At 30.4% G+C, this 17,494-nt stretch overlaps 3 protein-coding genes across 3 annotated transcripts in view; 2 read left to right on the top strand and 1 right to left on the bottom strand.

The window, feature by feature from the left end:
* Positions 1-334: 334 nt before the first annotated feature.
* Positions 335-2,382, top strand: Spn-f (Protein spindle-F). The gene is made up of 5 exons (XM_070303817.1): positions 335-721; positions 1,137-1,401; positions 1,479-1,570; positions 1,635-1,827; positions 1,914-2,382. The coding sequence occupies exons 1-5, from the start codon at positions 515-517 to the stop codon at positions 2,207-2,209; spliced, it is 1,053 nt and encodes a 350-aa protein (XP_070159918.1). The 5' UTR covers positions 335-514; the 3' UTR covers positions 2,210-2,382.
* On the bottom strand, positions 1,594-3,969 carry Mrpl32 (mitochondrial ribosomal protein L32). The gene is made up of 5 exons (XM_070303818.1): positions 3,686-3,969; positions 3,219-3,470; positions 2,905-3,047; positions 2,654-2,774; positions 1,594-1,808 (listed from the first exon to the last, which is right to left on the bottom strand). The coding sequence occupies exons 1-4, from the start codon at positions 3,777-3,779 to the stop codon at positions 2,655-2,657; spliced, it is 609 nt and encodes a 202-aa protein (XP_070159919.1). The 5' UTR covers positions 3,780-3,969; the 3' UTR covers positions 1,594-1,808; position 2,654.
* A 1,001-nt stretch (positions 3,970-4,970) lies between these two features.
* Positions 4,971-17,494, top strand: part of Qless (decaprenyl diphosphate synthase subunit 1 qless) — a 42,037-nt gene continuing 29,513 nt past the window's right edge. Inside the window, exon 1 of the mRNA XM_070303923.1 lies at positions 4,971-5,173. Coding sequence (XP_070160024.1) covers positions 5,015-5,173 — 159 coding nt within the window. The 5' untranslated portion in view covers positions 4,971-5,014. The remainder of the gene's footprint in view (positions 5,174-17,494) is intronic.

The raw sequence follows: 17,494 nt of genomic DNA, 5'->3' as shown, positions 1-17,494 counted from the left end.
TGATCAAGGCTGCGGTCGAGAAGGCGCTAGAGATGCTTCGAAGCATTGCATTAACCAATTAGAATGAAGAAATCTTTACTCTCTTTGCCCTGATTGGTCAATCAAACGCTTCGAAGCATTTCTAGCATATGTATTTACGAAACGCTTGATAAATCTAACGGAGAATGGGGAATTACCGGTATGTCGTGCATTATTCCGTCATAACGCAGTGGCTTTCGCAATTGTTGGAGCAAAAGTGATATCTCGAATATCGCGTAATTCGCAGAGAAACTCGAGCATTAATTTATTTATTTTGCGTTCTCGCAACAGCATATATATATATATATATATATATATATATATATATATATATATATATATATATACAAAATGTAGAGTCTCCTAACCTCGCATCTGCGTGAATCGACTTGACAGGAGTAGGAGATTCGCAGAAGATCTGTAAAGCACAGTGCAGGAGATACATATCGTATTTCATTCTGACATTAATTGAAAAACGTATCGACCGAATTGCACGATGAACGAGAATCCGGAGAACATTAGCTCGGAATCGTTCTATGCGCTGTTAGTCGCCTTTGAAACCATGAAGGAACGTTGTCAGCGGCTACAGACGCGACTGGCAGCGGTGGAGAAGGAAAATCTTTGTCTCAGGCTCGAATGTGGCAGAGATGCATCAACAGTTATCGTCAAAGCAGATGACAGCAATGACGAATCTACATTGCAGGTTTGTGCAATATTAGATTTAAATGCAACATAAAATCAAAGAGATTTCATTTCTCTAAACTATATTTAAACTCATAGTTATAAAAATTAACAAAGAGATTGTATAAGTCAAAACAAAAACTCTATAGCTTTATAATGCATAATATTCATTTTTTCAAAAATATGAATTTAGAATGATTTGAAATTTTTCTTACCAAGCAATCTACAAGATATCTTGGTTGCTTTTTCTATTCATATTACCTATATAATTAAGGATACAATAAAATTATAAAGAAACATTGCAATATTGCTAAATATAAGTATATGTATAACATGAAAATAATTTTAATGAAAATATGCCTAGATATACAATATTTTGCATTTGCAGTTTATAATATTCACAAATGTAATGATGCAATAATGCAATTTTTCCACAGGAAAAGATTGAGGAACTTACAAAACAGAAGGCTCAGCTATCTGATCACATGTTTATGGTAGCAGCAGAAAATCGTCAGTTGTGGAACAGATTAACGAGATTGACAAAGACTAATAAAACCCTTGGTAGTCAGTTGACTAAAATCTCAGATACACTTAAACAGCATCCCGCTGTACAACCATCTGACATTACGTCGTACAACTTTCGTGATGTATCTAATTTGGATATCTCGGATCTTAATAAGAAATATTTGTTAACTATAGATGGTTTGTATAAATATTGAATTGTATCATATGTAATCCTCACATTAATCATAATTAACAGGATAAGTTTTATTGTTTAGGTGAGAAGGAACAAAGTTTAGAAGAAATATCCCTTCGATTGATAAATAGTATTATGTTAGAAAAATCTGATCTTGAGCAACAATATGCCGAGGTAAAGAAATAAAAATACTGCAATCGATTAATATATTTTATGCAATGTTCGTCATTTCATGCAGATGGTGGAGTTACAGAATAATTCGGAACTAAATTTTAAAAAAATTGGTTTTACATATCCAGAAGATTTTGATACAGATTCACTGGAACAAATGAAACAGGTTGAAATTCGCTTGTTCCAAACGAAAGATGCCTTACTTGGACAGCAAACTAGATTAAAAAGGACCTTGCAGAACCTTAAAAAGATGAAAAAAGGTAAGATAAAAATTAATTCAGTATTAGGAACCACCTCATCATTATCGTAATGTGAAATAAATATAATTGTAATTTATTATTTTTAGGCACAATATGTAATAATTGTCGAGAAAACGCAAATAAGAAAATGTGTCAAACAGGTACACAATTTGATTCCAATGATAGCTTCAAGGAGCATGAAGCAACTCAAACTAGTCTTATGACACCCAGCATTTCTATGGAAAAATATCCCAACGTAAACGATAATATAGATGCAGATACCAATACATGTCCATTGTGCGGTACTATTTATGGAAAATCTAAATCATTTACAGAATTCCATGAACATGTTTTAAGTCATTTTCTCAAGGAAGTGTCAGATAAATTCGAGCTTGTACATTGATCTTCTAAATCAATACTGATTTATATTATTCATGATAGTTTTTAGATCTTGTGTATAAAGAAATTTGACGAGATATAAAATATTAAAATAGATAAAATATGTACAATATGACAAACTATAAGCGCAACATAGAAAACTGTGAAACAAATGACTACATTGTAATATAGAGATATATTTATTTTTATATCAATAAACTCTTGCAAATTGAAAATGGAATCATTTTCCAGAATTAGAAATAGTTATTAATAATAAAAATATATAAATATTTGTGTAATAAAAACATTACAGCATTTATGGTTTCTTCTTTTGTATTAATGTGATTTATTATTTAATGAAACATATTACTTAGAAAATGTAAAAAATTCTAATTTTCGAAAATTCCGGAGATAAAAATATTCCAACTTTCAAATGTAGAAGATTAAATTTGATTTCAAGTATACATACCTTATGCAAGATGTGTAGGTTTAACATCCCCTTTATCTGATGGCTCCTGTGTTGTAGGCTCAAGTAAGTTTCGATGAAACCACGAAGGTCTTTTCTTTGGCATTTCAACCACTCTTTGATTCTAAATTAGAGACAAAAATATCAATATAAAACTATGGCTCGATTTCATAAAATGCATATGTATACATGTATCTATAATATAAGTTACTAGTAACTCTAGTTTAAATATTATACAAATACATTTTTAATACCTTCCAATATTTATGTGTTTTATCGTCCTTTTCTCCATCATATAACACAATTACATCTTTCTCTACTGGATTCAAACCTAATTTTTTTTGTATGGCATCTCTGATTTCTTTAGTTTCAACCTTCACTTTTTCATAACAGTGTCCTATAGCAAAAGAATATATATCTATAAATTTTTCTTTCACTCATAAACATTGCTTTCCAATCATAATTTTTACATTGAACATACTCAAGATGTAATCTAAACTGTTTTTTAATTTTATTTTAATTTATCTTATTATTACAATTGTTACTATTTTATACTGATAAAATTTACCACATAAACGACCGACTTCGTAATCGTGACCACAATTTGTGCATATTAATAAGTTAGTTTTTGGAACAGGCGGCTTCCAATGATATTTTGGAACTCCAAATCTTCTGGCAAGTCTCTTTTCTATAGTACGTCGCTTTTTTGGAACAGCCCATAGAATCCCATTCTTGAAAATTTCTTCTAGAGATCGACTACCGAAACGGTTGGCCAGTTTCGGTTCATTCAAGAAATTGTTGCAATCAATTGCACATAATTCTGTATAGAAATAAAAGCTTTCTTGAATTCAATATATTTTACAGATTTCAAATCAATCACTCAAATTGTTTAACTTAACTTTAAATTGTCTAAATACACGTGACAAACTGATTGCCCAAAAAGAAATCTTTGATCGAGATTAAAGAACATGACACCAACTATTCATATTTGATATTCAAATCGTACATTTCTAATATATAAAAATCTTCGATTACCTGGAGGAAAGCCACGACCAAAAATTGTCTGAAAAATTGTCTGTTCAAATCTTTGAAGAGACAAGTATAACCTATTTATCAAGCCGCCTGCCATTTTCGTTCAGTGTAAACTCAATCGCGAAGAATGAATAATAATTATTTGTAAATTGCGTACACCTTTATTACACCAGATATCAAAACAAATTCGTTTGTCGAAAACGACTCACACGATTGTTTCAACTATTCAATCTTTCATACAACACGAGACCTTCATTAATGCTTTCGTCTGAAATTAGACACTTTTAACTTTTGGATAGCGCGCAGCATATCTAGATATTCATGCATCATGACTGTTTATACAAAACGAACGTAGCTATTGGATGACACTTCTCATTCTGAGCGCGCATGCGGCTTACAGCGGACTCGTGATATATAAAGGCACCCATATGAGGGGACGATACTTTTCTATGTGTATTTCGTTTGTAAATCGTTTATGATTGATTGCGTCACTATCACATTGATTCGAACGTGGTTGACTCTTACTTTTAGAGCCAACAAATCAATAGCGTAACTCAGTGGAAAATCTAATAAAATTGCTTACTGTTTGGAGCCGATTCTTTCGGAGCTGATTCTGTCATATCATATCTGTTAACGACCTTTTAATGTAATTAATATTAGGTAATTTGTTACGTGAAAAAGAATATTTATCGTAAATTATTTGTGATTGTTTGCGAGTATATTTTCAATGTTCGTGATTGATTAATTCATTTGTTAAAATTTTTAATTTTTTTTATTATGATGCCAACCGACAAAATCTAATTGACAAGTTTTTGCGAATGTGCATTACAATTATAAAATAAACTTATTTTGCAAATAATTCAGAAATTTTTTAATTTACAAGTGTAAAATTGATATATTTGTAAATCGTAAACGATTTCCTATCAATTATCACAAAGTCTGTCTATCACGGAAAAGTGTCGGCCGGACATTATAACTAAGATAAAATTGTTAATTAAAAGAAACTTAATTTGTCATAAACATTAAAAACAGATTCGCAATCAATCGCAAACAAGATAGATTCAGAAAAGTTAAAAATAATCATACTTAATTAATTTCTATCTGCTAACTTCATGCAGATTACACAGAAGTTCATTTTAAAGAGTCTGCGACTGCGCGCTGCGCGTTCGAGGAACTCCGACGAATGGGCGAGCGGGGAGGGGATAGAATTGGAAATGGTACCGGCAGGTGAGGTAGGGGGCGCAGTCTTCTGAAGTGCGTTGGTGGGATCGGAGCGGGTGGTCAGCTCGGACGGCTCGGGCAGCGGCGAGTCCGCTCACTATAGTTCCCGCTATGGCAAGTATAGGATCGAGTAGACTTTGTACTCACGCGGAGAAACTGTGTCAGTACGGGCATTTCACCCAATTGCGGAGGAAAGTTTCGACGACGACATGTGCGAAATCACGACCGTTTGTCTCGCGAACGAGCGGCGCGCTCTTCCAACATTGCCAGGTAAGTACGTTATCTCTCGTCGCTAAACTCTGCCGAGACTCGTTTTAATTCCACCCCGCAGCTCATCTCCCCGATGATCGACGATCCGTTTCGCACGATCCAATCGAAAAAACGCGCTCTTTCATTCAGTTTTCGTGTGATTTTCCTATTCCTTTTCGAAGCCTCGCCGACATAACCTACACTCGCAAGTGACAAATGGTTCGCGTAATCGAGTCGCGATATCGCTAAACGCTGATAGAAACGTAAAATTAGAACGATCGTTGAAATATTTTGGAGTATTGGATTCGAAGCGAGTCTTTTTCAAGCGTTTATTCTCCTCAAGAATTTTATTACATAAATTACATAACACGTGATACCGCAAACAATTCTTATCTCTATGAACTATGTGTACTTGTCCTTGCAAAATAAAAAGCGGAAATATTATTTCTTTACTTCTAGAATATGTGTGTATAGATAGAAGAATGTAATTTTTGAAGGATACTATGGAAACAATGCGATTTACTCTATTATTTGTCAATTAATTCTAGCAGACGTTGTGTATAGTATAGATCGTCTGCTAGTGACGTTTCACACGCTGTCAAATGAGTGACAGTTCTTTGGCGAATATGCAAGAATTCAAATAAATAATTAGACGTGCACGATTGTAATAATTCCTACGCATATTAACATCCTCGTAATAAAAGATTTAGACGTAGAACGGATAAAATTTTTGCATTGTTTTTAGAGATTGCATTGACTGCATAAGCGCATTCACGTTGTCTCCTATACGCATGCGCGTGTAGCGTTTAAATGTGCTCTAACCTGCATATGATATATTCCTCGATGAACTATTCGAGTTTTATATTTTTTACGTTAGAGATTTTTATTTATACGTTCAAAAAATCATATTCTTGAGAATAATTATATAATGAATATTCATACAATTAACGAAATTCAACAAAAATCTAATTAAAAAAAATTATTAAATTTATCAGACAAACTAGAAAAAGGCATAAATAGTGAGACAAACGATATTAAAAAAATTCTAGGAAAATGGAAAAATAATAGAAAAGTACGAATCGTATAAAATATGTATATTTCAGTGTAGATATATTTTATTTTTATTTTTATGTTCTCCTTTAAAACTTTTCCATATTTAAAGGCGAATTTATATATATATATATATATATTTTGATTTTTTTTTAATTAATATGCATAGTTTACATATGAAAAAATATCTTTGATCTTTGCATTCTATTTATGCATACATATAATATGTATGTTAGGGGAAAAATCTATTCCAAATAAATCAAAGAAAATGTATATATATAGACTTTATAATATTTTATTAATATATATATATATATAATTTTTTTTGTTAATGGAGAGAGTTTAATACAACCAAACATACATACAACAAATAAATAACAAGATAAACTTGATTTTTTATTTTGTTTTGTGAGCAGACTCTATTTTAATAGAATATTAAAATATATATAATTTAAAGAAATTAGCAAGTAACAACACATAATGACATCGGTTGCTTTTTTTATTCCATAATGATCATGGTTTTAGTTTTTATGTCTCGAGGATTAACTAACGTGTATTATCCTCCAATGAATTTGTATTGATTGAAATTTTGAATTACTAGTTAATTTTAACATTATTAAATTTAATTTTAATGAATCTTACATGGAATTTAATTCATATGTTAACTTTTTTAATTCGTCACGTTCGTGATGAATGCATTTTCTCATAAAAATGTGAAGATTAGTCATCGGTAAATTGAATAAGAAAATCTTAATCTTTAACATATTGCGAATCGCTCGATACGTTCCCGTGAAACTGCAGTTGCAATTTTCGAGCCACGGCGTACGTGCGAAATCGCGACTTTCTCGGATCGAAAGTATCGTGGAAGAAGCGTGGTTTTGAAATTCCGCCACAATAATTCGCCGATAAAATCGTCAATACCAAGTCGGAACTAATCGTATTATGCAAGACTCGTATAAATCGAGTCACCGCGCACCGAGCGATCCAACACGGCGTTTCGTTCGGCGGCTATTCGTGCTTTTTTTTTTCGCACGAACGATATCGATAAACGACGACGAGTCAATATTGTTAAATCGACGACGGCGATCGATCGCTCGCCACGACGAATTTCGTGCCGCGCTAGTGGAAGTAGGCTAACAGGCTTTGCGAGAGATACTTCTTGGAGCATGCCGGCACCGCGCTCTTGACTTTCTCGGCTTGACCAGCTATAGTACGCGTCTCCACACCTGTTTTTACCGCGAGATATTCCATGACTTTTACTTCTCTCATGGAAACGACGCTTTCCGATCGAAAGCGAAAATCGCAGAAATCGAAACTTCTCACGTTACTCACATATATGTGCATTTCTGAAAATGTGTCTGATGTATGTATACGTATCGAATCTTAATCGCTAAAACGCAAGAATTTTCACAAGATCAGGGCTGTAATTATATATAATATTTATTTATTTAAACTTTTCTGTTATTAATTCTAATGATTCAATCGATATTGATTTTTTTAATACTCGCTTCTCATATGTATTGTACTTGCGGAGATTGTAGCAATTATCGTAATTAAAAAAAAGGAGATTTAAATTTTTAATTAATGCACATTGTATTTTATATGATCGCATCATATAAAATAAAAATGAAGAGATCTTATATACAGGGTGTCCCATTTTAAAGGACCCACTCAAATATCTCAGAAACACTGCGTTAAATCGAAAAATGTTTCAAACAAAAGTTGTGTGGCTTCAAGGGGGCCATAAGATGGTGACAATGATTTGACCTTGGACAATCATTTGAAGGTCATGTAAAGGTCAACTTTAAAATCTTAAATGGAAACCCCCATTTTTTATTTAGTATTCTTGTAGCTGACATCGAGAGCTTTCCAAAACACTATAATAAAGTATTTTTTCATTAAGTACTGTTTGAGTTATTTTATATTTTATATAATCTGACATATTTTGATATAAAAAATAAAATATTTCGTAAAATATTCAGTTTTCGATAATTTTACCGTAATACTTCTATGTACAGAATAATAAGACAAATTAATTAGTGCCAAAAAAAAACAAATAATTGTTTTAAAAAATACATTGTAAATAATTTTCTTAAAAACAATTTTTTTTTAATACTAATTGATTTGTCTCATTATTCTGTACATAGAAGTATTACGGTAAGATTATCAAAAACTAAATATTTTACGAGATATTTAATTTTTTATATCAAAATATGTCAGATTAAAATATAAAATAACTCAAAAAGTACTTAATAAAAAAATACTTTATTATAGTGTTTTGGAAAGCTCTCGATGTCAGCTACAAGAATACTAAATGGGGGTTTCCATTTAAGATTTGAACGTTGACCTTCACATGACGTTCAAATGATTTTCCAAGGTCAAATCATTGTCACCATCTTATGGCCCCCTTGAAGCCACACAACTTTTGTTTAAAACATTTTTCGATTTAACGCAGTGTTTCTGAGATATTTGAGTGGTCCTTTAAAATGGGACACCCTGTATATATATATTAATTATTACTTAATATTATCAAATTTATGAAATTTACAGATTTTGAAAGCTCATATGTCATTTATAAATATTATTCTACAGGGAAAATGTGTTGTATATCTAGCGAAATATTTATGAAAAAAAAAAACTCGCGCTATATCGCGCTGTCAAATTAATTCAGATCAAACTCATATACGATGAATAAAATTGACGTTACACTCTTACTAATTCGTAACACCCGTCAAAAAATATATAATTCGCGTGTTTTATGGCGTGTAATAAAATGCATTACTACAAATTTGAAATAAAATATTATATTATAATTGTTATATTATATACTACGATTTCAGCCTTTGAAAGTAAATTGATATTTTCTATAATAAATAAACTTCCGTTGATCTCTTAACGTTTAAACTGTCAATATACACAATTTTTGCGATAACAATGTTGCTTACGTTACATGCATTTTTATAAGTGCGTCTCATACATATTGTCCGTGATTTTGAAATAGTTGAAAAAATGGCAGATTTTTTCGAAACCATTTCAAATCTATTTTAAAATTGCAAACGACGATATGTGATACGAAAATGCACCAAAGCATAAGTTTAAGCCGTGCGACGCCAGTTCAGAAACTTAACTTAAATTCCTGTGTGGATCAGATACTGATCTCGATATTTCTTTCCTCTTTACCATTTTTAAACTTCTTCTGAAAAAAAAGGGTCAAAGAATCTCATTGAGATCTCATTTGAGATTTATATTTTTAATAATGCACATATTAATTTCCTGAGCTTTTTTGAAAAATATTTTATTACATGTCAAATTTTTATTGCAATTGTTACTTGATATGGTTTAACTGATCTCTTGGTTTGATATTTATCCGATTTTATGTGGAGATTTTTTTTTAATAATTTATTCGTTTATAATTTATTCATTTATAATTTTGATCGCTCTACAAAGATCCAATTAACAATGTGATTAACATTTTGTAAAGTGACGATTGTCAAGAATTAATAAAATTATTAAAACAGTAATTAAATTTATGCGTGCAACAAACGAAATATAATTGTTCACGAAAATTAATTTTTACCCATTATTTCATTAATTACACCTTTGCAAAGTGATTGAAAGTGCTTGATAGGAAAATATAAACTTTAATAATTTTTGTTCGATCTCAGTAACTGTGGCTTTCAGCCACAATTTTCGCAATAAACTATTTGCAATAATTTATCTAATAATCAAGTAATTATTATTTAGTACTAGCTACAAAATAAAAATTTTATTATGATATCATATAGAAGAGATTGAGTAAATAAAACATTGAGCATACATTTCTTTAATTTGTTTGTCTTGCATAATTTTATTACAGCTAATGCAATCTCGTAAATCACAATTTATTGCTACGATATTAAAATCGCTATTGCCTTCTCGAAGCGGATCCATAAGTGAAATGGTATTGAATGTTGCGTTGGCAATATTAATTAATTTTTATACATTTAGCAATGTTTCAAAGTATTGTATAATATCACTATATGTTACGCCGCTCCAGCGGAGCACGGAAGCAATTTAGGAACCCAAGTTTCCTTTATTTCAAGAATTAAAATTCAAATTATACAAGATTTAGAGATTGTCAAAGCTCCTTTTCAAATCCAAGAAAGATATTTGATTATACAAATTTTTTGAATAAATTACAATAATTGAAATTAATTATTTATACATTTTTTTTTATCTTTTTCTACGAAATCGCTCTTTTGTACAAATATAATTCACACATTCCCGTTTCTTATTATTAACATAAATTTGTTATGTCGTGCATGCGTTATATGATGCTCGTTACAAAATCTCAAACGATCAAAAATTACTGACAACACTGTGATTGTATGAAGCTTTCTAATTACGACATAAAATATTTACAATAAATTTTTTTCGAGTTGCAACATCGTACATGTAAAGGTGAAAGTAAACGAAAAAAATTTCACCGATCGTATGTTGAATTTTTATAAAATATCCTATTATAACACTGAAAAGAACAATTCAATGATCTTTTTACGCTTAAAAATTGCGCTCTTTTCAAAAATAATCAATGTTTTGCAATAATTATAAATGTTTTTCTTGCAATATATATAATTTTGCGTTTGCGATTTCACGACTTGCGTTTCACCAATTTATATATGTGCGAAATTTAATTTAATTTATTATAATATTTATAATTTTATTCTACTTATTTTATATATATTTGCTTTTTATATTTTTTTATATTTTTATTTTTTTTATTTTTATGTCCTCTTTTGATCATATAGATCAGAGACTTGTTAGAAACCGCGATCTAAAGATTTCAAGAAATGAATGTATTATAAATTTAGAATTTCTTTTTAGATTTAGATAATATTTCCCGGATTATAATAAAAAAGTTATAGACACAATGTAACATGCTTGTTTTTGCTTTGCACTTTGCTTTTAGTATATCTTAATAATTGTCGATATTGCAGTATTTCTTTTGCTGAAGCAAAATATTAGAGATACCCTATTTTTATCTCACATTTTATATTTATTCCTTGAATTAATGACACGTGCAGTGTAAAAATAGATTTTATTGTTGTATTTCTTATATTGATTATTACCAAGCAATTATAACATCTCATATAACATCTTTTTCCTTTTTTACATTCTCAATTCACGAGACATTGATGTACAATCACTCGGTATATTAAGAATATCGGGGATAAAATAAATCTTAAATCTGAATCAGATGTTGCGGATCGGAATAAGAATAGCCGGGGACTTACCCCGCGAACGGGAAAGAATTACGCATTTTACTCGCGTACGCGTACGTTTTGACATTTCGTCCGTTTTGACATTTGCACGCCAAAAATCTTTCTCGGACTGTACGATAAGTATGCAAACTGTACGACGGCATGATCAAGGAAGGTAGCTGTACTTATGCATGCAGAATAAGTACGCTACGCGGCAGAATTAATGCGAATAAACGGCGTTAGGTAACGAAGATTCGTAAATGTCACGAACCAAGAACATATTCAAGCTTATATAGAGAATATCGCGGATATGATCCGGCTTAGAAAAAAATTCAATCGCTCGTATCCTTGAAAGTTTCTTCAATTACAGAGATCTTATGAGGATGTTTTATTTAGCCAATACGAGAGCCAAGGATGTGCGCGTTCGAGGGAAAGTGACAAGAGATACGCATTGTCTAAGCGCGAATGTGCTTTGTCTCTTAATTATAATATTTTACATTAGAACGGGATTACTTTCGATCATACTAATAATATTCCCCCCCCCCCCAATGATTTTTTTTATTATAAAAACCAGGGTTGTGGGTAAGTCAATTTTTTTTTCCCAACTAAATTAAGTTTAAAGTTAATGGTCAAAATATTAACTAAGTTTGTATTAAAAATTACTTAAACAAAAATTCAGTTAAACTTGAGTGAAAAAATTATTGAAGTTAAAAGTTAGTTCTTTATCCAACAGCGAATCGACACATCCGACAAACCTGTTGCATGACAAATGAAATATTCGCATTACGATCAACCATTTTCATACGACTTTAATATTGACGAATAGAAACTTGTATGAAAAAAAGTTAATAAGTTAACGTTAATTAAAAATAACTACTTTAAGTTAAAAATTAACACGTTTAAGATTAAATATGTTAAGTTAAAAGTTATTGACTTTTCAGCTTTTTAACTTAACCTTTAACTGTGTGTTTAACTACCTAATTAACGACCCAACCCTGCTAAAAACTAGCTATCGGTATTCTGTAAGAAGAGGCGCGGCAATTTTTATGCTAATCTGTTGAACGCGCTTCGTGGTAATTTGTTGCGTTAACGAGAATAATCGCTCTATGGATACATTCATGCATTCCTGCACGTGCGTATTTGCACACATGCACCTTTTACGAGAGCGGAATAACGAAAGTGCTCGCGTCGTGCGTCAATCAGCGGTATCGTTTGCTTTGAAAAGTGAATCATATTTAAATTTTAAAAAAGTTAGGTTTAGGAAATAATGTTATACATACAGGGTGTCCCATTTTAAAGGACCCACTCAAATATCTCAGAAACACTGCGTTAAATCGAAAAATGTTTCAAACAAAAGTTGTGTGGCTTCAAGGGGGCCATAAGATGGTGACAATGATTTGACCTTGGAAAATCATTTGAAGGTCATGTGAAGGTCAACTTTAAAATCTTAAATGGAAACCCCTATTTTTTATTTAGTATTCTTGTAGCTGACATCGATAGCTTTCCAAAACACTATGATTTTAGGGGGTATTCATGATGAAAAGTATTTGTCATAAATTAGGAAAAATATTAATTACAACTATTTTCTTTTACGAAGATGTTAAAAACTATATTATTTTATGATAATTCTTTTAATTAATTCTTTTTTTAATTCGAATTTATTTATTTGATTTTTCAAACAGTATAAATGTAAGAAATACGTTCTTTTTTTAATTTTGACATTTTTTTGCTATTATTGTACAACCGAAACATTTTTAAACATATTAGTGATTAAGCGTAAATAATTTTATCGGAATTATGAAGAGTTTTTGGTGTTGATTTCCGTAGTTTCTATGCTTTTTGGAAGCTAAAAGTTTCAACAAGTCAACAATATACTTGATATTGAGTGCAATAGATAATAATTCACAATTCTTTCGTAATAAAATCTATATTCTGTCATAAGTATCTTATTAATCATAATCAATTCTAACAACATGTACTTATTTTTTTTATTACGAACGAAACGTTCTCCAAGATGATGGAGCAATTTAAAGACCGGAATCATATTCAAAGTCCACGACTTATTTATTATTCTTTAATTTATTTATTTTTCCATTCTTAAAAGCTATGCGAGAATATTTTTAACGGTGAGATTAAATAAAATATCTCATGTGTGTGTCAATTATTTAAAAATTTTAAAAATATATGATTTTCCAATCGTATATAATTAATAGCTTTTTATTCTATGCAAAGTTTTTTTTCTTTTATAATTGTTAGTTTCGATTATAAGTTACAATTAAAATAATTTACGATTTTGCAACAAGCTATTTCGGGTATTCTATCAATTCACCAAACAAAGATAATAGATAACACAGAATTTGTAAAAAAAATGTATAAATTAACTTTAGTTTCTTCTATCTCTCATTTAAAAATCATTATAGCCTTGATATTTTGATATTTGAATCTTCATTTCTGAATAATCTTGGAAATTGTTCATTAATTGATTCACGAGAGATCTAAGATATTTTATAGATACGCAAATACATACATGTAATATGACATATTTCTGTTTAAAAACACACTTAACTTTTTTGGAAGAATCTATCATAGATCCATCCATTGCGCCTGCGTGCATTATGTATTGCACTCTTATCATCAGATTATAGTATTATTTAAAATTGATTATCGTAAAGAAGAAATTTATAGACAAAAACAATTACAATTGTTGTCGAATTAGATGTATCTTTGAGAAATAACATGGACTTAACGATCGCGCGTTATCGCAAGGATGTGAGAGAAAGGATGTCGTCGCGTTAAAAGCGTAATTGTCTGTGGTGTATTATTATGCCATTATAAACTTTTTGAGGTCGATCTTGAGATTTTACTGAAGTGCCGACATGCATGAAGGAACATGACACATCTCCCGCGAAGATAACTACATTGGAAAGTATCGTGATGTAATGAATTTAATCAACAATATTAAAAACTCGAATACTGAAATTAGTTGAATATAAATATTATATTTCGTGGGCGAGAGAAAAAATTAATTATACTTTTTGCAGATAGATAGTTCAGTAAACGAAAATTCCAAGTATGTCATATGTCATATGTTTATTAAATTAATATGATATATTTACACAAATATTAATGTTATATAAATCTCAGAAAAAAATTAAATTAGAAACTTATATTAATTGAGAAAAAAATTGTTTCTTTTTAACTGTCAATTATATCTAGATATAATACGCTCGATCCGGAACTACTAAACTTATGGCTAAATAGCATGAATGATGTGCCAATGTGATTCATCTGTGCTTTCAAGTGCGTCAGTTAATACGTTTCATGCATGAATGAACACTCTGTAAATTCGTACAGCGCATGGATGTAATTTACAAAGCCATCGGGATAAGACCTGCATTTAAATTCACGCTCAGATAATAAAACAAGTAGAGTTGCGCAAATTAGAAACTTGCACGTTGCTTCTTCACCATTTTATTTTACAAAGCTCAAGCTGCTTTAAGCATTCGGTTTTTTTTTTTTTCCAATTTTTGCTTCCTCATAGAGGAAGCTTTGTGAACGAAATAAAAAGATAAAGAAGCAATATGCTTCGTATACTAATAACGTATACTCAAGTCATTTTTTGACATAATTTTCATTAATATCTAAGTACTTTTGCCATCGGATTGGCAATTTTTTTATTCTTGTCATTATAAAAAGTGGAACGTGTCCGAAGCCGATTGCGTACGAACTCTTCCATCTCTTCATTATTGTCGAATCGTTGTCCTCCCCCCAACTCCTCTTTTATTAGTCCAAACAAATGACAATCATACGCGGATAAATCGGGATTGTAAGAAGGATGTTCAACGGTGGTACAGAGCAAACGAGCCAATTTTTTGGGTGTAAATGTTTACACATTAACTTAAACCTCACGGATCGTTTTCATATATTATAGAGGGCAGGTATAAATTAATGTAAACATTTATCTTCTTGGATTATGACAGCGGTGTGTGAGCTACCTTTTATGAGACGAGAATAAAAATAGTGTCAATTCGTTGGCAAAAGTGCTTAAATGTTCGTGGAAACTATGTAGAAAAATGACTTGGCTGTGCGTTGAAAATATTTTCATCGAATAAAATGGAAGTGGTTTTGGAAGAAGCTCGATTATATATTTGACTCGTCCACGTACCAACCAATTCTTTTAACCCTTCGTTATAAAAAAAAAAAAAAAAAAAAATTAAAAATACGCACTTATACGTAGTGTCAATTTGTAAAATGTCTATAAAATAAATAAATGTCTATAATATATATGCGAATATTATATAAGCATCATTCAAAAAGATATTATCATAATTTTGCATTAAACTGAAGAAATCAACGACCAAAATACATCAGACGCTAATAAAAATAAACGGGAACGGTACTCTACATGTATATGGGAATTTAAATGATGCGGATGATTTAGAAAAAAATCATTCCAAGATGACGAACGAAATGATCGTTGAATATTGATAGCTCTTGGAACTTTTCAAACACTGCTGAAGAAAGTTAACTTGAAAATATACTAAACGATTTACACATATTTTATTTCTTATGTATAATAAATTTATATTATTAATATATTAATAATATAAAAATTTTAGACAGATTCAATTGAATTTCACTGACAATGAGATTTGAATTTTAGCACTGATAATCATTTTTTATCAATCACATATTCCCAATAAAAGAAAAAATTATTTCTTAAAAATTGTGTGATTAAATTATTTTCGAAAATGATTAACTATTTTTATACGATGAATTGATCGCTGCATTAGAGTGAATTAAAACTAATATTAATTTGTATTGTTAATAATTTGTCCTTTTAGCTAATTTAAATGCCACTCATAATTGAAACTCTTGATTAAAATTATCTTTTTAATGCCTTATTAAATATGTCCACGATACATGTTATCACGTTACATTTTGGCCAATCATCGCCGATTATTCATTCTTGCCCTGTATAATTATTTATGCATAACTTTTGAGAATATTGCGTAAAAGCCGACAGGCGGGCGAGGCACTTTATCTGACAATGAATCTTTTAGCATTAAAGCTCTCTTTCTCTCTCTATTACATCATCGCCAACAGTCAACTTTGTGAATATTGATATGAGCATTTTTAATATGAATAATTGTCGCGATTTTGTATTTATGATTTAGGGTCGATTCCCGTATTACATACTCGTATATTTTGTGCGAATGATTATGTTAATTTGGCCGCCATATCGGCTGATTGACATCGATGGTATATCACGACGATATCGCGCGATATTAAAATTCGTTGGCGAGAATTTTTAAGGCAGATTGGCAAAATGGAACTCGCGTGTATGCAAGACTTTCGTTAGGGGGAAAAAGAAAAAGAAAAGAAAGTGTGTAATCGGTATCGGTCTACCTTGCCCTTGACTAGCGCGGTGTATCCGTATTTTTTTTTTTTTTTTTTTTTTTAATGTAAATTCGCGAACACGCGGATGTCACGAACCGCGTGCTAAGGCGTCCTGAAGACGTCGAGGAGACGTACATTGCATGACGTACGACTCGTTGTCTCATTTTGCAGTCGAATCGCGCCACGATTCCAAGGCAACAATGATGCTGCGTAAAACTGTTTCGGATCCTTGAGAGAAACAGTATGAGACACGGGCTATCGACATTATCCTTGTACTTCGCGTTATTTTTTATATTTAATATTTTATTATTTACTATTTTGCTGTTTATTTCGACAAAAAAATACGGATAAGCAGACATTTCTCCTTAAAAGATGGTAGTCAAAGATTAAATTCTTTTTCTATTTTAATTTATATATATATATATATATATATATTTTTTTTTTTAATTTTAGTTTATATACATAAATTATATATATATCTTTTTTTTTATTTTTTTTTATTTATATTATTATATATATTTTTATTTATTTATTTATTTATATTATATATATATATATATATATATATATATATATATAATTGATGTATATAAATTAAAATTAAAAAAAAACTTAAATCTTTGTGCAGTCTCTGAACAAGGAATGTTTGCTT

The sequence above is a fragment of the Polyergus mexicanus genome, unplaced genomic scaffold (genome assembly GCF_030449975.1).
Source record: "Polyergus mexicanus isolate NDT 795.1 unplaced genomic scaffold, iyPolMexi1.0 SCAF_11, whole genome shotgun sequence".
Lineage (NCBI taxonomy): Eukaryota > Metazoa > Arthropoda > Insecta > Hymenoptera > Formicidae > Polyergus > Polyergus mexicanus.
The sequence above is the reverse complement of the archived record's forward strand: the minus strand, read 5'-3'. Positions and strand labels throughout refer to the sequence as shown.

Bases quoted from the DNA above. Each gene is read 5' to 3' on its own strand.
- Spn-f (XM_070303817.1), top strand. From the start codon at position 515: ATGAACGAGAATCCGGAGAACATTAGCTCGGAATCGTTCTATGCGCTG. The intron at 722-1,136 runs GTTTGTGCAATA...ATTTTTCCACAG, and splicing joins ATGACGAATCTACATTGCAG to GAAAAGATTGAGGAACTTAC. The intron at 1,828-1,913 runs GTAAGATAAAAA...TATTATTTTTAG, and splicing joins CCTTAAAAAGATGAAAAAAG to GCACAATATGTAATAATTGT.
- Mrpl32 (XM_070303818.1), bottom strand. From the start codon at position 3,779: ATGGCAGGCGGCTTGATAAATAGGTTATACTTGTCTCTTCAAAGATTT. The intron at 3,048-3,218 runs GTAAATTTTATC...CTTTTGCTATAG, and splicing joins CGAAGTCGGTCGTTTATGTG to GACACTGTTATGAAAAAGTG. The intron at 2,775-2,904 runs GTATTAAAAATG...TCTCTAATTTAG, and splicing joins AAACACATAAATATTGGAAG to AATCAAAGAGTGGTTGAAAT.